The sequence below is a fragment of the Pseudophryne corroboree genome, chromosome 5 (assembly GCF_028390025.1).
Source record: "Pseudophryne corroboree isolate aPseCor3 chromosome 5, aPseCor3.hap2, whole genome shotgun sequence".
In the NCBI taxonomy this organism is placed as follows: domain Eukaryota; kingdom Metazoa; phylum Chordata; class Amphibia; order Anura; family Myobatrachidae; genus Pseudophryne; species Pseudophryne corroboree.
In genome coordinates this window covers 846,967,509-846,986,604 of record NC_086448.1, presented here as the reverse complement: position 1 = coordinate 846,986,604, position 19,096 = coordinate 846,967,509, and the positions used below count along the sequence as shown (strand labels likewise).

Here is a 19,096-nt window from a genome sequence, read left to right as displayed (position 1 = left end):
TGGGCGCATTGAGTGGGCCCCGCGGCAGAACTGTTCATTTATCAGGACCACCGGCAGATGGAGGGACAGAGCCAGCAGCAGATGGAACACCCATTGGTGTCTTTTGAATTCAGTGCCAGCTGTGAGCCAATCGGAGCTTGCGGACCAGCAGCCAATCAGGAGCTTCTATCCAATTGTATCGCCGGGGGCTATCCTATTAGCCCCGATGCGGCGCACTCCTCCTCAATGCCGGCACATTTAAAAAATGGTTCCATATGGTGCAGAATCACCACTGTTCAAGGTTATTATTACACTTTTTATATTCATTAACATTTAATAATTAGCAGTGGCGTCAAAAGGGAGGTGCCGGGGGGTACGGCCCGCACCCAGGTGCCACCCACTGAGGGGTGACACCAAAATGCCAGCTCCTGCTCAGCGATAGCACTCGGCTCCTGCTGGCACTGCTCTCCCCGGGGGCAGCCAGCATCTGCCGAACCGACGGAGTGCCAAAATCGGGGGTCAGGACAATGAAGTCTCATAAGAGACGAAACGCGTTGGATTTATATGGAAAGACACAATATTGCGATCCCTGTCTCTCCATTGCTAAAGGTTTGGGAAATCTGTGTCGGATCCACTTTTGGGGTGTATGCCAACAACATTGTACAAATAAGCAGAAGAAAACTGTATATTATCGTTGATACATTGGTTTTAATAAAGAATCTGTCAAATTGATACATTTTTAAGATACTTATTGGTAGATTATAATTGTGTAATTGACAAAGTCATTGGTGTTATCAACAATACGGTTATTTCATATACACAGTAATAATATTATTATAGAAAATAGTGAATTGTAAAAAAAGCCTCAGAAGGAGCATTGATTATAATCCGACACGTCATACGTTTAATTCCAGTATCATGTTACATATACAGTACATGTAGAAACGCCGGGGCGTCCTTCTAACAGAGGATACATGGAGGGGTGCAGCCATTTTTTAGTTAAAAGCGCAGGATAAGGTGATAGTCTTTAAAAAAAGAAAAGAAAGAAAGAAAACAATTCCATATTTTAATCTTGCATATCTGGAAACTCCCTCCCTGCAATCCTGCATTTGACCCTTACCCCCTTCCTCTCCCGAACATCACAGTTGCTGCCGATAGGGTAGAGACCCCTGTACATTGCTTTTCCCAGGGGCCTTTACTGCCTTTAAGGCATAATGTATAAGATGTACTACTGTGGGCTGTTGTGTATAAGAGGTACTACTGTGCGCTACTGTGTATAATGGGTTCTTCTGAGGGCATTGTGTATGAGGGGTACAACTGTGAGCATTGTGTATAAGAGGTACTACTGTGTAGCATAACGTGTATAAGGGGTACTACTGTGGGCATTGTGTATAAGAGGTACTACTGTGGGCATTGTGTTTAAGAGGTACTACTGTGCGCTACTGTGTATAAGGGGTTCTACTGAGGGCATTGTGTATAAGGGGTACAACTGTGAGCATTGTGTATAAGAGGTACTACTGTGTTCATAACATGTATAAGGGGTACTACTGTGGACATTGTGTATAAGGGGTACTACTGTGGGCATTGTGTATAAGGGGTACTACTGTGGGCATTGTGTATAAGAGGTACTACTGTGGGCATTGTGTATAAGGGGTACTACTGTGGGCATTGTGTATAAGAGGTACTACTGTGGGCATTGTGTATAAGGGGTACTACTGTGGGCATTGTGTATAAGAGGTACTACTGTGCAGCATAACATGTATAAGGGGTACTACTGTGGGCATTGTGTATAAGGGGTACTACTGTGGGCATTGTGTATAAGAGGTACTACTGTGCAGCATAACATGTATAAGGGGTACTACTGTGGGCATTGTGTATAAGGGGTACTACTGTGGGCATTGTGTATAAGAGGTACTACTGTGTAGCATAACATGTATAAGGGGTACTACTGTGGGCATTGAGCATAGCATAACATGTACAGTGAAAATATTCACAGCGCTTCACTTTTTCCACATTTTGGAAAGGGCAGAATTAGCATGCAGCAGCTATAACATGCAACATACAAGGTGCAATGTACCTGCATGTCATACTGCATGTCATACTGCCCACATATACAGGGCCAGCGGGCACAGTCAGCCATTAGATGTGGCCAGTGGCGCTTTAAGAGAGCAGGAGGTCCGTGTGCAGCCCCCTCCTCTCTGGCGGCACCCGGCAGTGGAGCAGCGCTGTAGAGTCTGAGCGCTAGAGTGCTCAGACCCTAATGCGCATGCGCAGATCTCTGGGAAAATGGCGGGGCAGACATTTTCCTGGCGATTTCTGCAGCGCTGCTGTCGTCGGCTCTGGACTCCGGAGGGGTGCAGCATGTGTGGTGTGGGCCCCCCTGTACACACTGCATCCATTATACATACACCAGTAAATATGGCAGTAGGGACACCCTGCCTGAGCTGAATGCTGTATATCAGATGTGGGCACCAATGCAGAGCATTGCCGCAAGGTTGGGGCAGAAGAGCCTTCGAAGTGCCCTGGACATATATTTACACATAACAGTGTTAATAATTAACCCTATAGATGGTTTATAGCATTGCATGTTCTACAGATCTCCTGGTTGGTGCACACACACATGTATTAATAACTGGCTGATACATTGTAAAAGATCCACCGGTGTAGCTAATTATTTATGTGTAAAACATGTAGTTCTAGTAAAATTGTATTACGTACAATTGCTATTGTGGTCATGGTGTGGGCTAGAGAGGGGGGTTTCCAGGCAACCGGACGGGGGGGTCTATGCACCCATGCATCTCCGTCACCAGGACGTACAGTGGCGTCTAAGCCTTCTTGCGTCCTATTACCATTTATTAGACATTCCTCGTCCCTAACGAGATCCCAACTACACAAACTCTGCATATTAGCTGCATCTCCTCTGAGCTTAGACATAACGAGCACTAATATAATAATGTTTCCTCCCCAGCTCTTGCAGCGCTGTCCGCCATATTGTCCGCAGTGTCAGGAAGGCCGTCCTCTCTTAGGCCCTATTCCTCTTCTGGAAGACCTTGTGTTCCGGTTTAGCCCGATGGAACCATTCAGACCAGGAGCCGTCATAGATGGAGGTGTCCTCTTTTCCCAGCAAGAACGACGCCAACGCCAGGTGGCAAGCGGTGACCCCTCTGCGGCACATGGCGGTCAGCGGCTTTGTCAGGTCAATTCCCTTCTGTTCAAACAAGAGTCTGATCTCATGTGACGGTCTTTCGTATCCGTCCTCCAGGAAGCCGGAAAAGGGGAGATTGACTGACCCAGGAATGTGTCCCGGCTCTATCCCTGGAAGCAGGAAAAGGGAATTACACACTCAGTAACACACGTCTCTCAGCAGTAACTCAGGAGGTTGTGTTATTGTAATTATCAACCCGAAGTGGAATTAAAACAAAGAGAAAGAGACATTGTTGTACTGTGTCTGCACCCCTTACTGTACCCAGTACCAGCTTTAGGTGCTGCTAGCAGGGCAGGCACCCGGGGCACTACGGCCTGAGGGTGCGGCTGCTGTCACCCCACCAGTGCCATTTGAATTAAATGCACCCATCTGCTGCCGGCACTGGACTGACCGACTCTCACTACCCGCCCCCCACTGGCTGCACTCCGCCTCCTGCTGCCCACACAATGCTGGCTGCACTCCACCTCCCACTGCCTGCCCCCTGCCAACCACTTCCCACAGGCCGTACTCCGCCTACCGCTGCCAGCCACCCACTGTGCAATGTGTATAAGGAGGTCTACCTGGCGCAATGTGTATAAGAAGCTTTACCTGCCATAATGTGTATAAGAGGCTCTACCTTGCCTAATGTGTATAAGTGGCTGCCTGGTGCAATGTGTATAAGGGACTCTACCTGGAACAATGGGTATAAGAGGCTCTACCTGGCACAATGTGTATAAGAGGTTCTACCTGGTGCAATGTGTGTAAGGGGCTCTACCTGGTGAAGTGTGTAAGGGGCTCTACCTGGCACAATGTGTATAAGAGGCTCTACCTGGCCCAATGTGTATAAGAGGCTCTACCTGGCCCAATGTGTATAAGGGGCTATCTGGCCCAATGTGTATAAGGGTCTACCTGGTGCAATGTGTATAAGAGGCTTTACCTGGCACAGTGTGTGTAAGGGGCTCTACCTGGCGCAATGTGTGTAAGGGCCTCTACATGGTGCAGTGTGTATAAGAGGCACTACCTGCACAATGTGGATAAGAGGCTCTACCTGGTTAAATGTGAAAGGGGCTCTACCTGGTGCAATGTGTATAAGAGGCTCCACATGGCCCAATGTGTATAAGGGGCTATCTGGTCCAATGTGTATAAGGGGCTACCTGGTGCAATATGTATAAGAGGCTTCACCTGGCACAATGTATATAAGGAACTCTTCCTGATGCAATGTGTATAAGAGGCTCTATATGGTGCAGTGTGTATAAGAGGCACTACCTGGCGCAATGTGTATAAGAGGCTCTACCTGGTGAAGTGTGTAAGGGGCTATACCTGGCACAATGTGTATAAGAGGCTCTACCTGGCCCAATGTGTATAAGGGGCTATCTGGCCCAATGTGTATAAGGGTCTACCTGGCGCAATGTGTGTAAGAGGCTTTACCTGGCACAATGTGTGTAAGGGTCTCTACCTGGCGCAATGTGTGTAAGGGGCTCTACATGGTGCAGTGTGTATAAGACACACTACCTGGCGCAATGTGTGTAAGGGGCTCTACCTGATGCAATGTGTAAAAGAGACTCTACATGGTGCAGTGTGTATAAGAGGCACTACCTGGCACAATGTATGTAAGGGGCTCTACCTGATGCAATGTGTATAAGAGGCTCTACATGGTGCAGTGTGTATAAGATGCACTACCTGGCGCAATGTGTGTAAGGGGCTCTACCTGATGCAATGTGTAAAAGAGACTCTACATGGTGCAGTGTGTATAAGAGGCACTACCTGGCACAATGTATGTAAGGGGCTCTACCTGATGCAATGTGTATAAGAGGCTCTACATGGTGCAGTGTGTATAAGAGGCACTACCTGGCGCAATGTGTATAAGAGGCTCTACCTGGTGAAGTGTGTAAGGGGCTATACCTGGCGCAATGTGTATAAGGGGCTATCTGGCCCAATGTGTATAAGAGGCTTTACCTGGCGCAATGTGTGTAAGGGGCTCTACCTGGCGCAATGTGTGTAAGGGGCTCTACATGGTGCAGTGTGTATAAGAAGCACTACCTGGTGCAATGTGTGTAAGGGACTCTACCTGATGCAATGTGTATAAGAGGCTCTACATGGTGCAGTGTGTATAAGAGGCACTACCTGGCGCAATGTGTATAAGAGGCTCTACCTAGTGAAGTGTGTAAATAGCTCTACCTGGCGCAATGTGTATAAGGGGCTCTACCTGGTGCAATGTGTATAAGAGGCTCTACATGGTGCAGTGTGTATAAGAGGCACTACCTGGCGCAATGTGTATAAGAGGCTCTATGTAGTGAAGTGTGTAAATAGCTCTACCTGGTGCAATGTGTGTAAGGGACTCTACCTGATGCAATGTGTATAAGAGGCTCTACATGGTGCAGTGTGTATAAGAGGCACTACCTTGCACAATGTGTATAAGAGGCTCTACCTAGTGAAGTGTGTAAATAGCTCTACCTGGCGCAATGTGTATAAGGGGCTCTACCTGGTGCAATGTGTATAAGGGGCTCTTCCTGGCATGTATAAGAGATACTACTGTGTGTTGTAATGTGACTGACGGACATGACTGTGCGATATAATGTGAATTGGTATTATTCTCTGGCCACGTCCCTTCCCCATGAAGCCACACCCTTTATTTTTGACATGTGCATTCAGCACTGTCCCTGTTTTAAATGGGGGGCGCAAAGGAAACATTCGCCCTGTGCGCCACAAGGTCTAGAACCACCCTGACTGTACTCCACTGGGCAGTGACCGGCCATGACACGTGTGAGGGGCTCAAGTATCAGAGGCAGCGCAAAGTATCGCAAGAAGGGCAGAACCACCCGGCAGAAATGCTCTACATCCTCCACCGTGTATTTATCATTATGCAGCCTGTACATTATAGATATAGATATTTCTAGTATTTCTGGGTGGAATGTACCAACCTGTTGCAGTACATCCCAGCACATATCACGCCGACACTAACACATATGCACTAATATATGCGATTGGTGTTGCGCAGGACCGCCCTTGCGATAAGAGCTGTCCCTCACGATGTGACTCGTCTCTTACCCCGAACTTCTGGGGTATCAGCCCGAGGAGCCCATTTGCGCATGCACAGAGGGACGCGACAGCCGCGGGGCATGCTGGGAGGGCTCCGCTCGGATCCCTCAAACAGCGCAAAGCCCATAGGCTTCTAAAGGGTGACTTCAGCTGGCGTTATTATCCGCGTCGGCGCCCTGGTGGCCAGGGCTCAGTACATTTGAAATTGTGGTAAAAACCCGCCCTCTGTGGGTACACCCCACCTACAGCTCTCTCTATGTACTGAATCACACCCTATTGCAGACTCCGCATGCCGCAGACCCTGGGAGGGTTCTGCAGGAAAATGAGGCGTGGCCAAATAGCGGGAAACATTATTACAGAGGGAGCGGAGACTTGGCCTATAAAGGGGAGACATTTTCCCACCTTCTGGAGATATCATGGAGCTGGGAACAGAAAGGGAGCTCCTGTGCTCTGCTGGCGGGGGAAGAGGAGTCCCCAAATAATATAGGGGCCCATTTACTAAGGATTGCAAATTGCATGCAGTCTGGGCGGGATCTGACCCAGGATCACATTGCAACATGCAATACTATCGGGTGATGTATCACCCAGCACCCACAGGGACAAGGGCTCTGAAAGGAGTATGTCCGGGCTGCTGGGGGTCCTGCATATGTGTGCTCACACCCCCACTCCCCACCGGCACTCACCCACAGAATGCCCCCACACCCGGGGATCGGCACTGCAGCACATCTCCCCCTGTACCCGCCCGTCAGGCTTGTGTGCGCCCAGCTGCTCTCTCAGGTTATTACAGGGGGGGGGGTATCGGAGACTTAGAGGGACCATGGAAGCCGGGGCAATGGAGAGATGTGCCCCTTTCAGGGCTGGCACTCGCCATCTGTGGCAGTTCCGCCTCTGTGTGGAACTACAGGCACCAGCCAGTGAAGAGCCAGGTGGACCTATATGTGTAAGGTGCAAAGCATTTATAGTACAGTAACTGTGCTGGTGGAGTAGGATGGATTGTAATGTAACCAGTATTCGTATAACAGATATCCTGTTAGACGGACTCTGAAATAAAACGCACATTGTGCAGCATGCAGATCTGTGTCCAGCTCTGCCAGTAGTACAGTACACGCACCAGTTTTACACCACACAGGACAAGCAGCGGTATATGCGCCAGTTTTACACCACACAGGACAAGCAGCGGTATATGCACCAGTTTTACATCACACAGGACAAGCAGCGGTATATGCACCAGTTTTACACCACACAGGACAAGCAGCGGTATATGCACCAGTTTTACACCACACAGGACAAGCAGCGGTATATGCACCAGTTTTACACCACATGGGACAAGCAGCGGTATATGCACCAGTTTTACACCACATGGGACAAGCAGCAGTATATGCACCAGTTTTACACCACACAGGACAAGCAGCAGTATATGCGCCAGTTTTACACCACACAGGACAAGCAGCAGTATATGCACCAGTTTTACACCACACAGGACAAGCAGCGGTATATGCACCAGTTTTACACCACACAGGACAAGCAGCGGTATATGCACCAGTTTTACACCACACGGGACAAGCAGCAGTATATGCACCAGTTTTACACCACACAAGACAAGCAGCGGTATATGCACCAGTTTTACACCACACAGGACAAGCAGCAGTATATGCACCAGTTTTACACCACACAGGACAAGCAGCGGTATATGCACCAGTTTTACACCACACGGGACAAGCAGCGGTATATGCACCAGTTTTACACCACACAGGACAAGCAGCAGTATATGCACCAGTTTTACACCACACAGGACAAGCAGCGGTATATGCACCAGTTTTACACCACACAGGACAAGCAGCGGTATATGCACCAGTTTTACACCACACAGGACAAGCAGCAGTATATGCACCAGTTTTACACCACACAGGACAAGCAGCGGTATATGCACCAGTTTTACACCACACAGGACAAGCAGCGGTATATGCACCAGTTTTACACCACACAGGACAAGCAGCGGTATATGCACCAGTTTTACACCACACAGGACAAGCAGCGGTATATGCACCAGTTTTACACCACACAGGACAAGCAGCGGTATATGCACCAGTTTTACACCACACAGGACAAGCAGCGGTATATGCACCAGTTTTACACCACACAGGACAAGCAGCGGTATATGCGCCAGTTTTACATCACACAGGACAAGCAGCGGTATATGCACCAGTTTTACACCACACAGGACAAGCAGCGGTATATGCACCAGTTTTACACCACACGGGACAAGCAGCGGTATATGCACCAGTTTTACACCACACAGGACAAGCAGCAGTATATGCACCAGTTTTACACCACACAGGACAAGCAGCGGTATATGCACCAGTTTTACACCACACAGGACAAGCAGCGGTATATGCACCAGTTTTACACCACACAGGACAAGCAGCGGTATATGCACCAGTTTTACACCACACAGGACAAGCAGCGGTATATGCACCAGTTTTACATCACACAGGACAAGCAGCAGTATATGCACCAGTTTTACACCACACAGGACAAGCAGCGGTATATGCACCAGTTTTACATCACACAGGACAAGCAGCGGTATATGCGCCAGTTTTACATCACACGGGACAAGCAGCGGTATATGCGCCAGTTTTACACCACACGGGACAAGCAGCGGTATATGCACCAGTTTTACACCACACGGGACAAGCAGCGGTATATGCACCAGTTTTACACCACACAGGACAAGCAGCAGTATATGCACCAGTTTTACACCACACAGGACAAGCAGCGGTATATGCACCAGTTTTACACCACACAGGACAAGCAGCGGTATATGCACCAGTTTTACACCACACAGGACAAGCAGCGGTATATGCACCAGTTTTACATCACACAGGACAAGCAGCAGTATATGCACCAGTTTTACACCACACAGGACAAGCAGCGGTATATGCGCCAGTTTTACATCACACAGGACAAGCAGCGGTATATGCGCCAGTTTTACATCACACAGGACAAGCAGCGGTATATGCGCCAGTTTTACATCACACAGGACAAGCAGCGGTATATGCACCAGTTTTACATCACACAGGACAAGCAGCGGTATATGCGCCAGTTTTACATCACACAGGACAAGCAGCGGTATATGCGCCAGTTTTACACCACACAGGACAAGCAGCGGTATATGCACCAGTTTTACGCCAGTTTTACACCACACAGGACAAGCAGCGGTATATGCGCCAGTTTTACACCACACAGGACAAGCAGCAGTATATGCACCAGTTTTACACCACACAGGACAAGCAGCAGTATATGCACCAGTTTTACATCACACAGGACAAGCAGCGGTATATGCACCAGTTTTACATCACACAGGACAAGCAGCAGTATATGCACCAGTTTTACATCACACAGGACAAGCAGCAGTATATGCACCAGTTTTACATCACACAGGACAAGCAGCGGTATATGCACCAGTTTTACACCACACAGGACAAGCAGCGGTATATGCACCAGTTTTACACCACACAGGACAAGCAGCGGTATATGCACCAGTTTTACACCACACAGGACAAGCAGCGGTATATGCACCAGTTTTACACCACACAGGACAAGCAGCGGTATATGCACCAGTTTTACACCACACAGGACAAGCAGCGGTATATGCACCAGTTTTACACCACACAGGACAAGCAGCAGTATATGCACCAGTTTTACACCACACAGGACAAGCAGCGGTATATGCACCAGTTTTACACCACACAGGACAAGCAGCGGTATATGCACCAGTTTTACACCACACAGGACAAGCAGCGGTATATGCACCAGTTTTACACCACACGGGACAAGCAGCGGTATATGCACCAGTTTTACACCACACAGGACAAGCAGCAGTATATGCACCAGTTTTACACCACACAGGACAAGCAGCGGTATATGCACCAGTTTTACACCACACAGGACAAGCAGCGGTATATGCACCAGTTTTACACCACACAGGACAAGCAGCGGTATATGCACCAGTTTTACACCACACAGGACAAGCAGCGGTATATGCACCAGTTTTACATCACACAGGACAAGCAGCGGTATATGCGCCAGTTTTACATCACACAGGACAAGCAGCGGTATATGCACCAGTTTTACACCACACAGGACAAGCAGCGGTATATGCGCCAGTTTTACACCACACAGGACAAGCAGCGGTATATGCACCAGTTTTACGCCAGTTTTACACCACACAGGACAAGCAGCGGTATATGCGCCAGTTTTACACCACACAGGACAAGCAGCAGTATATGCACCAGTTTTACACCACACAGGACAAGCAGCAGTATATGCACCAGTTTTACATCACACAGGACAAGCAGCGGTATATGCACCAGTTTTACATCACACAGGACAAGCAGCAGTATATGCACCAGTTTTACATCACACAGGACAAGCAGCAGTATATGCACCAGTTTTACACCACACAGGACAAGCAGCGGTATATGCACCAGTTTTACACCACACAGGACAAGCAGCGGTATATGCACCAGTTTTACATCACACAGGACAAGCAGCGGTATATGCACCAGTTTTACACCACACAGGACAAGCAGCGGTATATGCGCCAGTTTTACACCACACGGGACAAGCAGCGGTATATGCACCAATTTTACACCACACAGGACAAGCAGCGGTATATGCACCAGTTTTACACCACACAGGACAAGCAGTGGTATATGCACCAGTTTTACACCACACAGGACAAGCAGCAGTATATGCACCAGTTTTACATCACACAGGACAAGCAGCGGTATATGCACCAATTTTACACCACACAGGACAAGCAGCAGTATATGCACCAGTTTTACATCACACAGGACAAGCAGCGGTATATGCACCAGTTTTACACCACACAGGACAAGCAGCGGTATATGCGCCAATTTTACACCACACAGGACAAGCAGCGGTATATGCACCAGTTTTACACCACACAGGACAAGCAGTGGTATATGCACCAGTTTTACACCACACAGGACAAGCAGCGGTATATGCACCAGTTTTACACCACACAGGACAAGCAGCGGTATATGCACCAGTTTTACATCACACAGGACAAGCAGCGGTATATGCACCAGTTTTACACCACACAGGACAAGCAGCGGTATATGCGCCAGTTTTACACCACACGGGACAAGCAGCGGTATATGCACCAATTTTACACCACACAGGACAAGCAGCGGTATATGCACCAGTTTTACACCACACAGGACAAGCAGTGGTATATGCACCAGTTTTACACCACACAGGACAAGCAGCAGTATATGCACCAGTTTTACATCACACAGGACAAGCAGCGGTATATGCACCAGTTTTACACCACACAGGACAAGCAGAAGTATATGCACCAGTTTTACATCACACAGGACAAGCAGCGGTATATGCACCAGTTTTACACCACACAAGACAAGCAGCCGTATATGCACCAGTTTTACACCACACAGGACAAGCATCGGTACATGCACCAGTTTTACACCACACAGGACAAGCAGCGGTATATGCACCAGTTTTACACCACACAGGACAAGCAGCGGTATATGCACCAGTTTTACATCACACAGGACAAGCAGCAGTATATGCACCAGTTTTACACCACACAGGACAAGCAGCAGTATATGCACCAGTTTTACACCACACAGGACAAGCAGCGGTATATGCACCAGTTTTACACCACACAGGACAAGCAGCGGTATATGCACCAGTTTTACATCACACAGGACAAGCAGCGGTATATGCACCAGTTTTAAACCACACAGGACAAGCAGCGGTATATGCGCCAGTTTTACACCACACGGGACAAGCAGCGGTATATGCACCAATTTTACACCACACAGGACAAGCAGCGGTATATGCACCAGTTTTACACCACACAGGACAAGCAGTGGTATATGCACCAGTTTTACATCACACAGGACAAGCAGCGGCATATGCACCAGTTTTACACCACACAGGACAAGCAGCGGTATATGCACCAGTTTTACACCACACAGGACAAGCAGCGGTACATGCACCAGTTTTACACCACATGGGACAAGCAGCGGTATATGCACCAGTTTTACACCACACAGGACAAGCAGCCGTATATGCACCAGTTTTACATCACACAGGACAAGCAGCAGTATATGCACCAGTTTTACACCACACAGGACAAGCAGCGGTATATGCACCAGTTTTACACCACACAGGACAAGCAGCGGTATATGCGCCAGTTTTACTCCACACGGGACAAGCAGCGGTATATGCACCAATTTTACACCACACGGGACAAGCAGCGGTATATGCACCAGTTTTACACCACACAGGACAAGCAGCGGTATATGCACCAGTTTTACACCACACAGGACAAGCAGCGGTATATGCACCAGTTTTACACCACACAGGACAAGCAGCGGTATATGCACCAGTTTTACATCACACAGGACAAGCAGCGGTATATGCACCAGTTTTACACCACACAGGACAAGCAGCGGTATATGCGCCAGTTTTACACCACACGGGACAAGCAGCGGTATATGCGCCAATTTTACACCACACAGGACAAGTAGCGGTATATGCACCAGTTTTACACCACACAGGACAAGCAGTGGTATATGCACCAGTTTTACACCACACAGGACAAGCAGCGGTATATGCACCAGTTTTACATCACACAGGACAAGCAGCGGTATATGCACCAGTTTTACACCACACAGGACAAGCAGCGGTATATGCACCAGTTTTACATCACACAGGACAAGCAGCGGTATATGCACCAGTTTTACACCACACAGGACAAGCAGTGGTATATGCACCAGTTTTACACCACACAAGACAAGCAGCCGTATATGCACCAGTTTTACATCACACAGGACAAGCAGCGGTATATGCACCAGTTTTACACCACACAGGACAAGCATCGGTACATGCACCAGTTTTACACCACACAGGACAAGCAGCGGTATATGCACCAGTTTTACACCACACAGGACAAGCAGCGGTATATGCACCAGTTTTACATCACACAGGACAAGCAGCGGTATATGCACCAGTTTTACACCACACAGGACAAGCAGCGGTATATGCACCAGTTTTACATCACACAGGACAAGCAGCGGTATATGCACCAGTTTTACACCACACAGGACAAGCAGCGGTATATGCACCAGTTTTACATCACACAGGACAAGCAGCGGTATATGCACCAGTTTTACACCACACAGGACAAGCAGCGGTATATGCGCCAGTTTTACACCACACGGGACAAGCAGCGGTATATGCACCAATTTTACACCACACGGGACAAGCAGCGGTATATGCACCAGTTTTACACCACACAGGACAAGCAGTGGTATATGCACCAGTTTTACATCACACAGGACAAGCAGCGGCATATGCACCAGTTTTACACCACACAGGACAAGCAGCGGTATATGCACCAGTTTTACACCACACAGGACAAGCAGCGGTACATGCACCAGTTTTACACCACATGGGACAAGCAGCGGTATATGCACCAGTTTTACACCACACAGGACAAGCAGTGGTATATGCACCAGTTTTACATCACACAGGACAAGCAGCAGTATATGCACCAGTTTTACACCACACAGGACAAGCAGCAGTATATGCACCAGTTTTACACCACACAGGACAAGCAGCGGTATATGCACCAGTTTTACACCACACAGGACAAGCAGCCGTATATGCACCAGTTTTACACCACACAGGACAAGCAGCGGTATATGCACCAGTTTTACACCACACAGGACAAGCAGTGGTATATGCACCAGTTTTACATCACACAGGACAAGCAGCGGTATATGCACCAGTTTTACACCACACAGGACAAGCAGCCATATATGCACCAGTTTTACACCACACAGGACAAGCAGCGGTATATGCACCAGTTTTACACCACACAGGACAAGCAGTGGTATATGCACCAGTTTTACATCACACAGGACAAGCAGCGGTATATGCACCAGTTTTACACCACACAGGACAAGCAGCGGTATATGCACCAGTTTTACACCACACAGGACAAGCAGCGGTATATGCACCAGTTTTACACCACACAGGACAAGCAGCGGTATATGCGCCAGTTTTACACCACACAGGACAAGCAGCGGTATATGCACCAGTTTTACATCACACAGGACAAGCAGCGGTATATGCACCAGTTTTACACCACACAGGACAAGCAGCGGTATATGCGCCAGTTTTACACCACACAGGACAAGCAGCGGTATATGCACCAGTTTTACACCACACAGGACAAGCAGTGGTATATGCACCAGTTTTACATCACACAGGACAAGCAGCGGTATATGCACCAGTTTTACACCACACAGGACAAGCAGCGGTATATGCACCAGTTTTACACCACACAGGACAAGCAGTAGTATATGCACCAGTTTTACATCACACAGGACAAGCAGCGGTATATGTGACAGTTTTATACCACACAGGACAAGCAGCGGTATATGCACCAGTTTTACACCACACAGGACAAGCAGCGGTATATGCACCAGTTTTACACCACACAGGACAAGCAGCGGTATATGCACCAGTTTTACACCACACAGGACAAGCAGTAGTATATGCACCAGTTTTACACCACACAGGACAAGCAGCGGTATATGCACCAGTTTCACACCACACAGGACAAGCAGCGATATATGCACCAGTTTTACACCACACAGGACAAGCATCGGTACATGCACCAGTTTTACACCACACAGGTCAAGCAGCGGTATATGCACCAGTTTCACACCACACAGGACAAGCAGCGGTATATGCGCCAGTTTTACACCACACAGAACAAGCAGCGGTATATGCGCCAGTTTTACACCACACAGGACAAGCAGCGGTATATGCGCCAGTTTTACACCACACAGGACAAGCAGCGGTATATGCACCAGTTTTACACCACACAGGACAAGCAGCGGTATATGCACCAGTTTTACATCACACAGGACAAGCAGCGGTATACAGGACAATCTGTCATATACAGGACAATACAGGACCATCTGTCATATACTGTACAGGACAATCCAGGACCATCTGTCATATACTGTACAGGACAATCCAGGACCATCTGTCATATACTGTACAGGACAATACAGGACAATCTGTCATATACTGTACAGGACAATACAGGACACTCTGTCATATACTGTACAGGACAATACAGAACAATCTGTCATATACAGGACAATACAGGACAATCTGTCATATACTGTACAGGACAATACAGGACCATCTGTCATATACAGGACAATACAGGACAACAGAGGACAATCTGTCCGTGTCTAATAACCCATTTGCTGTGGATGAAGAAAAGGCTGGAGAATTAGCGAAAGGACCTTAAGCCCTTATCCTGGAGACTAGAAATGGGGTCACCATCGTTTGAAGGATGTGCCCATAGACGTTATGGCCGGGTGATCAGTGCGATCATGAGACATTTACTCAATATACTACAGAAAAACATGGAGAACATGGATGGAGTAAGGTCACCCCTTGGCTTCCATAAATTTAGGTGTCCCATATATGTAAGAGATTCCCTCCCATTTATCTAAGCCCACCTTAGTACTCACCAGAGAGTATTACCCTGCGTTTGGATATTAATTGCTTTGTCACCCCCATAATGATACCAGCGCTCCTAACAAGTGTCAGTGCCATGCTCCTCTTTCTATCCTTGCCTCATTGTACGGCGCTGACCACCTCACCTTCTCCAGACTTGGGCTCCTGGCCACTGTACCTCCCTTCTACACGAGCATCCACCAGCTGGAACTGCTGGCTGATGAGGTTCTCCTGAATGTCTTTGAAGGTCTTCAGCAGGGAATGATTGACTGTAGCGTGGAAGGTCTGAGGCGCCACCTGTGTATCCTCAGATGTCACTGGAAGTCCACGCTCTAGCCACTTGGTTAGGCCACCATCCAAAACGGACACATTATTGTGCCCTAAGACACGAAACATCCACCAGAGCCGTGGCGCATACAGCATACCCAAACTGTCTGTGTCATAGACCACCACGTGACTCTCATTGCTGATGCCAAGATGACCAACATACTGGGAAAATTGGGACGGGCTGGGAAGCATCATTTCATACGCTGATACCTGGTCCTTGCAGTGCTCCAAGTCAAAGAATGAGGCTCCTGGAATGTGTCTCTCTGCAAACTCCTTCCTGGCATCTTTAGTTCCCGGGGAGTAGTAGGTGGTGTCCAGCACCCTCAGAGCTGGGGCCTTCTTGGCCTTCAGAGCTCCTGAGAGCCAACTGGCAGAGACGAGTCCCCGGCTCACCATGCCTGCGGCAGAAATTGAGGCACTTGTCGTCTGGTGTTATAGAGTGAGGAATGAGGCTGCTAGCCAAGATCTTGGTTTTTATCCACTTCCTGATGTTAATGATTCATAGCATCTTGGCAGTCATTCAGGTGAGATGGAACAGTAAGAAAGAAATTGCTAATTAGAATTTAGATGTTCAGGTGTTTCAGATGCCCCTAGCCTTTTCAGATGCCCCTATGCATTTGCCTATACTGCCTAGGGCTTGCTAACTCCCAGCTCCCGGACATTGGGGGTTACTCAGAGATGGTTGCAGATTGTGCTCTCACAGCAAAGTCTACGACCATACTACTTACATGCTGGGGACCGCCCAGTAGAAGAGAGGCTGACCGCCATGTGTGGCACCGCACCACGATGTGATCGCAATTTAATTGCGATCACCTCAAATAGAGGTTGACCCTTGCCTACGTAGAATGGGTCCCACCACCATGTTTACTATCGCAGGAAACGCAGGTGATGTCATCGGCTGGCCCTGAAAACGGGCATGACACGCTTGCATTTCTGCCCTCCTCACCCTCTCCGGACGCCCATCACCTGTCAGTCCCCATGCGACTGCATCCTTTTGGGATGTGATTGTATGGTGAAGCATCGCGCACGTGCACTATAGCCGCAGCATGTGCACAGACCCTCTGGATGCGGTCGCTGCGTGTCGATCGCATCGGCTGCGTCCAGGTCTGTTTAAGACCCATTGCTCAGTTAGCGGAATTACATAACGGTCTCCACCCCCTTTTCTTCAACGCTGAAAATCCAAATGTGGGAAAAATATTTCAGTCAAAATCCGATCCCAAATTATATTATAGGTCGAGTCTCCCTTATCCAAAATACTTGGGACCAGAGGTATTTTGGATATGGGATTTTTCCGTATTTTGGAATAATTGCATACCATAATGAGATATCATGGTGATGGGACCTAAGTCTGAGCACACAATGCATTTATGTCTCATATACTCCTTATACACACAGCCTGAAGGTCATTTAATACAATATTTTTAATAACTTTGTGCATTAAACAAAGTGTATCTACATTCACACAATTCATTTATGTTTTATATACACTTTTAGTGATGTGCACCGGAAATTTTTCGGGTTTTGTGTTTTGGTTTTGGGTTCGGTTCCGCGGCCGTGTTTTGGATTCGGACACGTTTTGGCAAAACCTCACCGAAAAATTTTTGTCGGATTCGGGTGTGTTTTGGATTCGGGTGTTTTTTTTTCAAAAAATCCTAAAAAACAGCTTAAATCATAGAATTGGGGGGTCATTTTGATCCCATAGTATTATTAACCTCAATAACCATAATTTCCACTCATTTCCAGTCTATTCTGAACACCTCACACCTCACAATATTATTTTTAGTCCTAAAATTTGCACCGAGGTCGCTGGATGGCTAAGCTAAGCGACACAAGTGGCCGACACAAACACCTGGCCCATCTAGGAGTGGCACTGCAGTGTCAGACAGGATGGCACTTGAAAACAATACTCCCCAAACAGCACATGATGCAAAGAAAAAAAGAGGCGCACCAAGGTCGCTGTGTGACTAAGCTAAGTGACACAAGTGGCCGACACAAACACCTGGCCCATCTAGGAGTGGCACTGCAGTGTCACGCAGGATGGCCCTTCAAAAAAATACTCCCCAAACAGCACATGACGCAAAGAAAAAAAGAGGCGCAATGAGGTAGCTGTGTGACTAAGCTAAGCGACCCTAGTGGCCGACACAAACACCTGGCCCATCTAGGAGTGGCACTGCAGTGTCACGCAGGATGGCCCTTCAAAAAAATACTCCCCAAACAGCACATGACGCAAAGAAAAAAAGAGGCGCAATGAGGTAGCTGTGTGACTAAGATAAGCGACCCAAGTGGCCGACACAAACACCTGGCCCATCTAGGAGTGGCACTGCAGTGTCACGCAGGATGGCACTTCAAAAAAATTGTCCCCAAACAGCACATGATGCAAAGGAAAATGAAAGAAAAAAGAGGTGCAAGATGGAATTGTCCTTGGGCCCTCCCACCCACCCTTATGTTGTATAAACAGGACATGCACACTTTAACGAACCCATCATTTCAGCGACAGGGTCTGCCACACGACTGTGACTGAAATGACTGGTTGGTTTGGGCCCCCACCAAAAAAGAAGCAATCAATCTCTCCTTGCACAAACTGGCTCTACAGAGGCAAGATGTCCACCTCATCATCATCGTCCGATTCATCACCCCTTTCACTGTGTACATCCCCCTCCTCACAGATTATTAATTCATCCCCACTGAAATCCACCATCTCAGGTCCCCGTGCACTTTCTGGAGGCAATTGCTGCTGGTGAATGTCTCCACGGAGGAATTGATTATAATTCATTTTAATGAACATCATCTTGTCCACATTTTCTGGAAGTAACCTCGTACGCCGATTGCTGACAAGGTGAGCGGCGGGACTAAACACTCTTTCGGAGTACACACTGGAGGGAGGGCAACTTAGGTAAAATAAAGCCAGTTTCTGCAAGGGCCTCCAAATTGCCTCTTTTTCCTGCCAGTATACGTACGGACTGTCTGACG

The 19,096-nt window shown here is 48.1% G+C and overlaps 1 protein-coding gene across 1 annotated transcript; it reads right to left on the bottom strand.

The window, feature by feature from the left end:
- Window positions 1-711: 711 nt before the first annotated feature.
- LOC134929531 (thiosulfate sulfurtransferase-like) lies at window positions 712-16,556 on the bottom strand. Its single transcript, XM_063925127.1, has 2 exons — window positions 15,946-16,556; window positions 712-3,294 (listed from the first exon to the last, which is right to left on the bottom strand). Exons 1-2 carry the CDS (start codon window positions 16,520-16,522, stop codon window positions 3,002-3,004), a joined length of 870 nt encoding a protein of 289 aa, XP_063781197.1. The 5' UTR covers window positions 16,523-16,556; the 3' UTR covers window positions 712-3,001.
- Window positions 16,557-19,096: the final 2,540 nt, after the last annotated feature.

Excerpts from the sequence above, each read along its gene's own strand:
- LOC134929531 (XM_063925127.1), bottom strand. The coding sequence starts at position 16,522 with ATGGTGAGCCGGGGACTCGTCTCTGCCAGTTGGCTCTCAGGAGCTCTG. Across the intron at positions 3,295-15,945 it reads GGAGCCCAAGTCTGGAGAAG|GGATAGAGCCGGGACACATT; the intron begins GTGAGGTGGTCA and ends TCCTGCTTCCAG.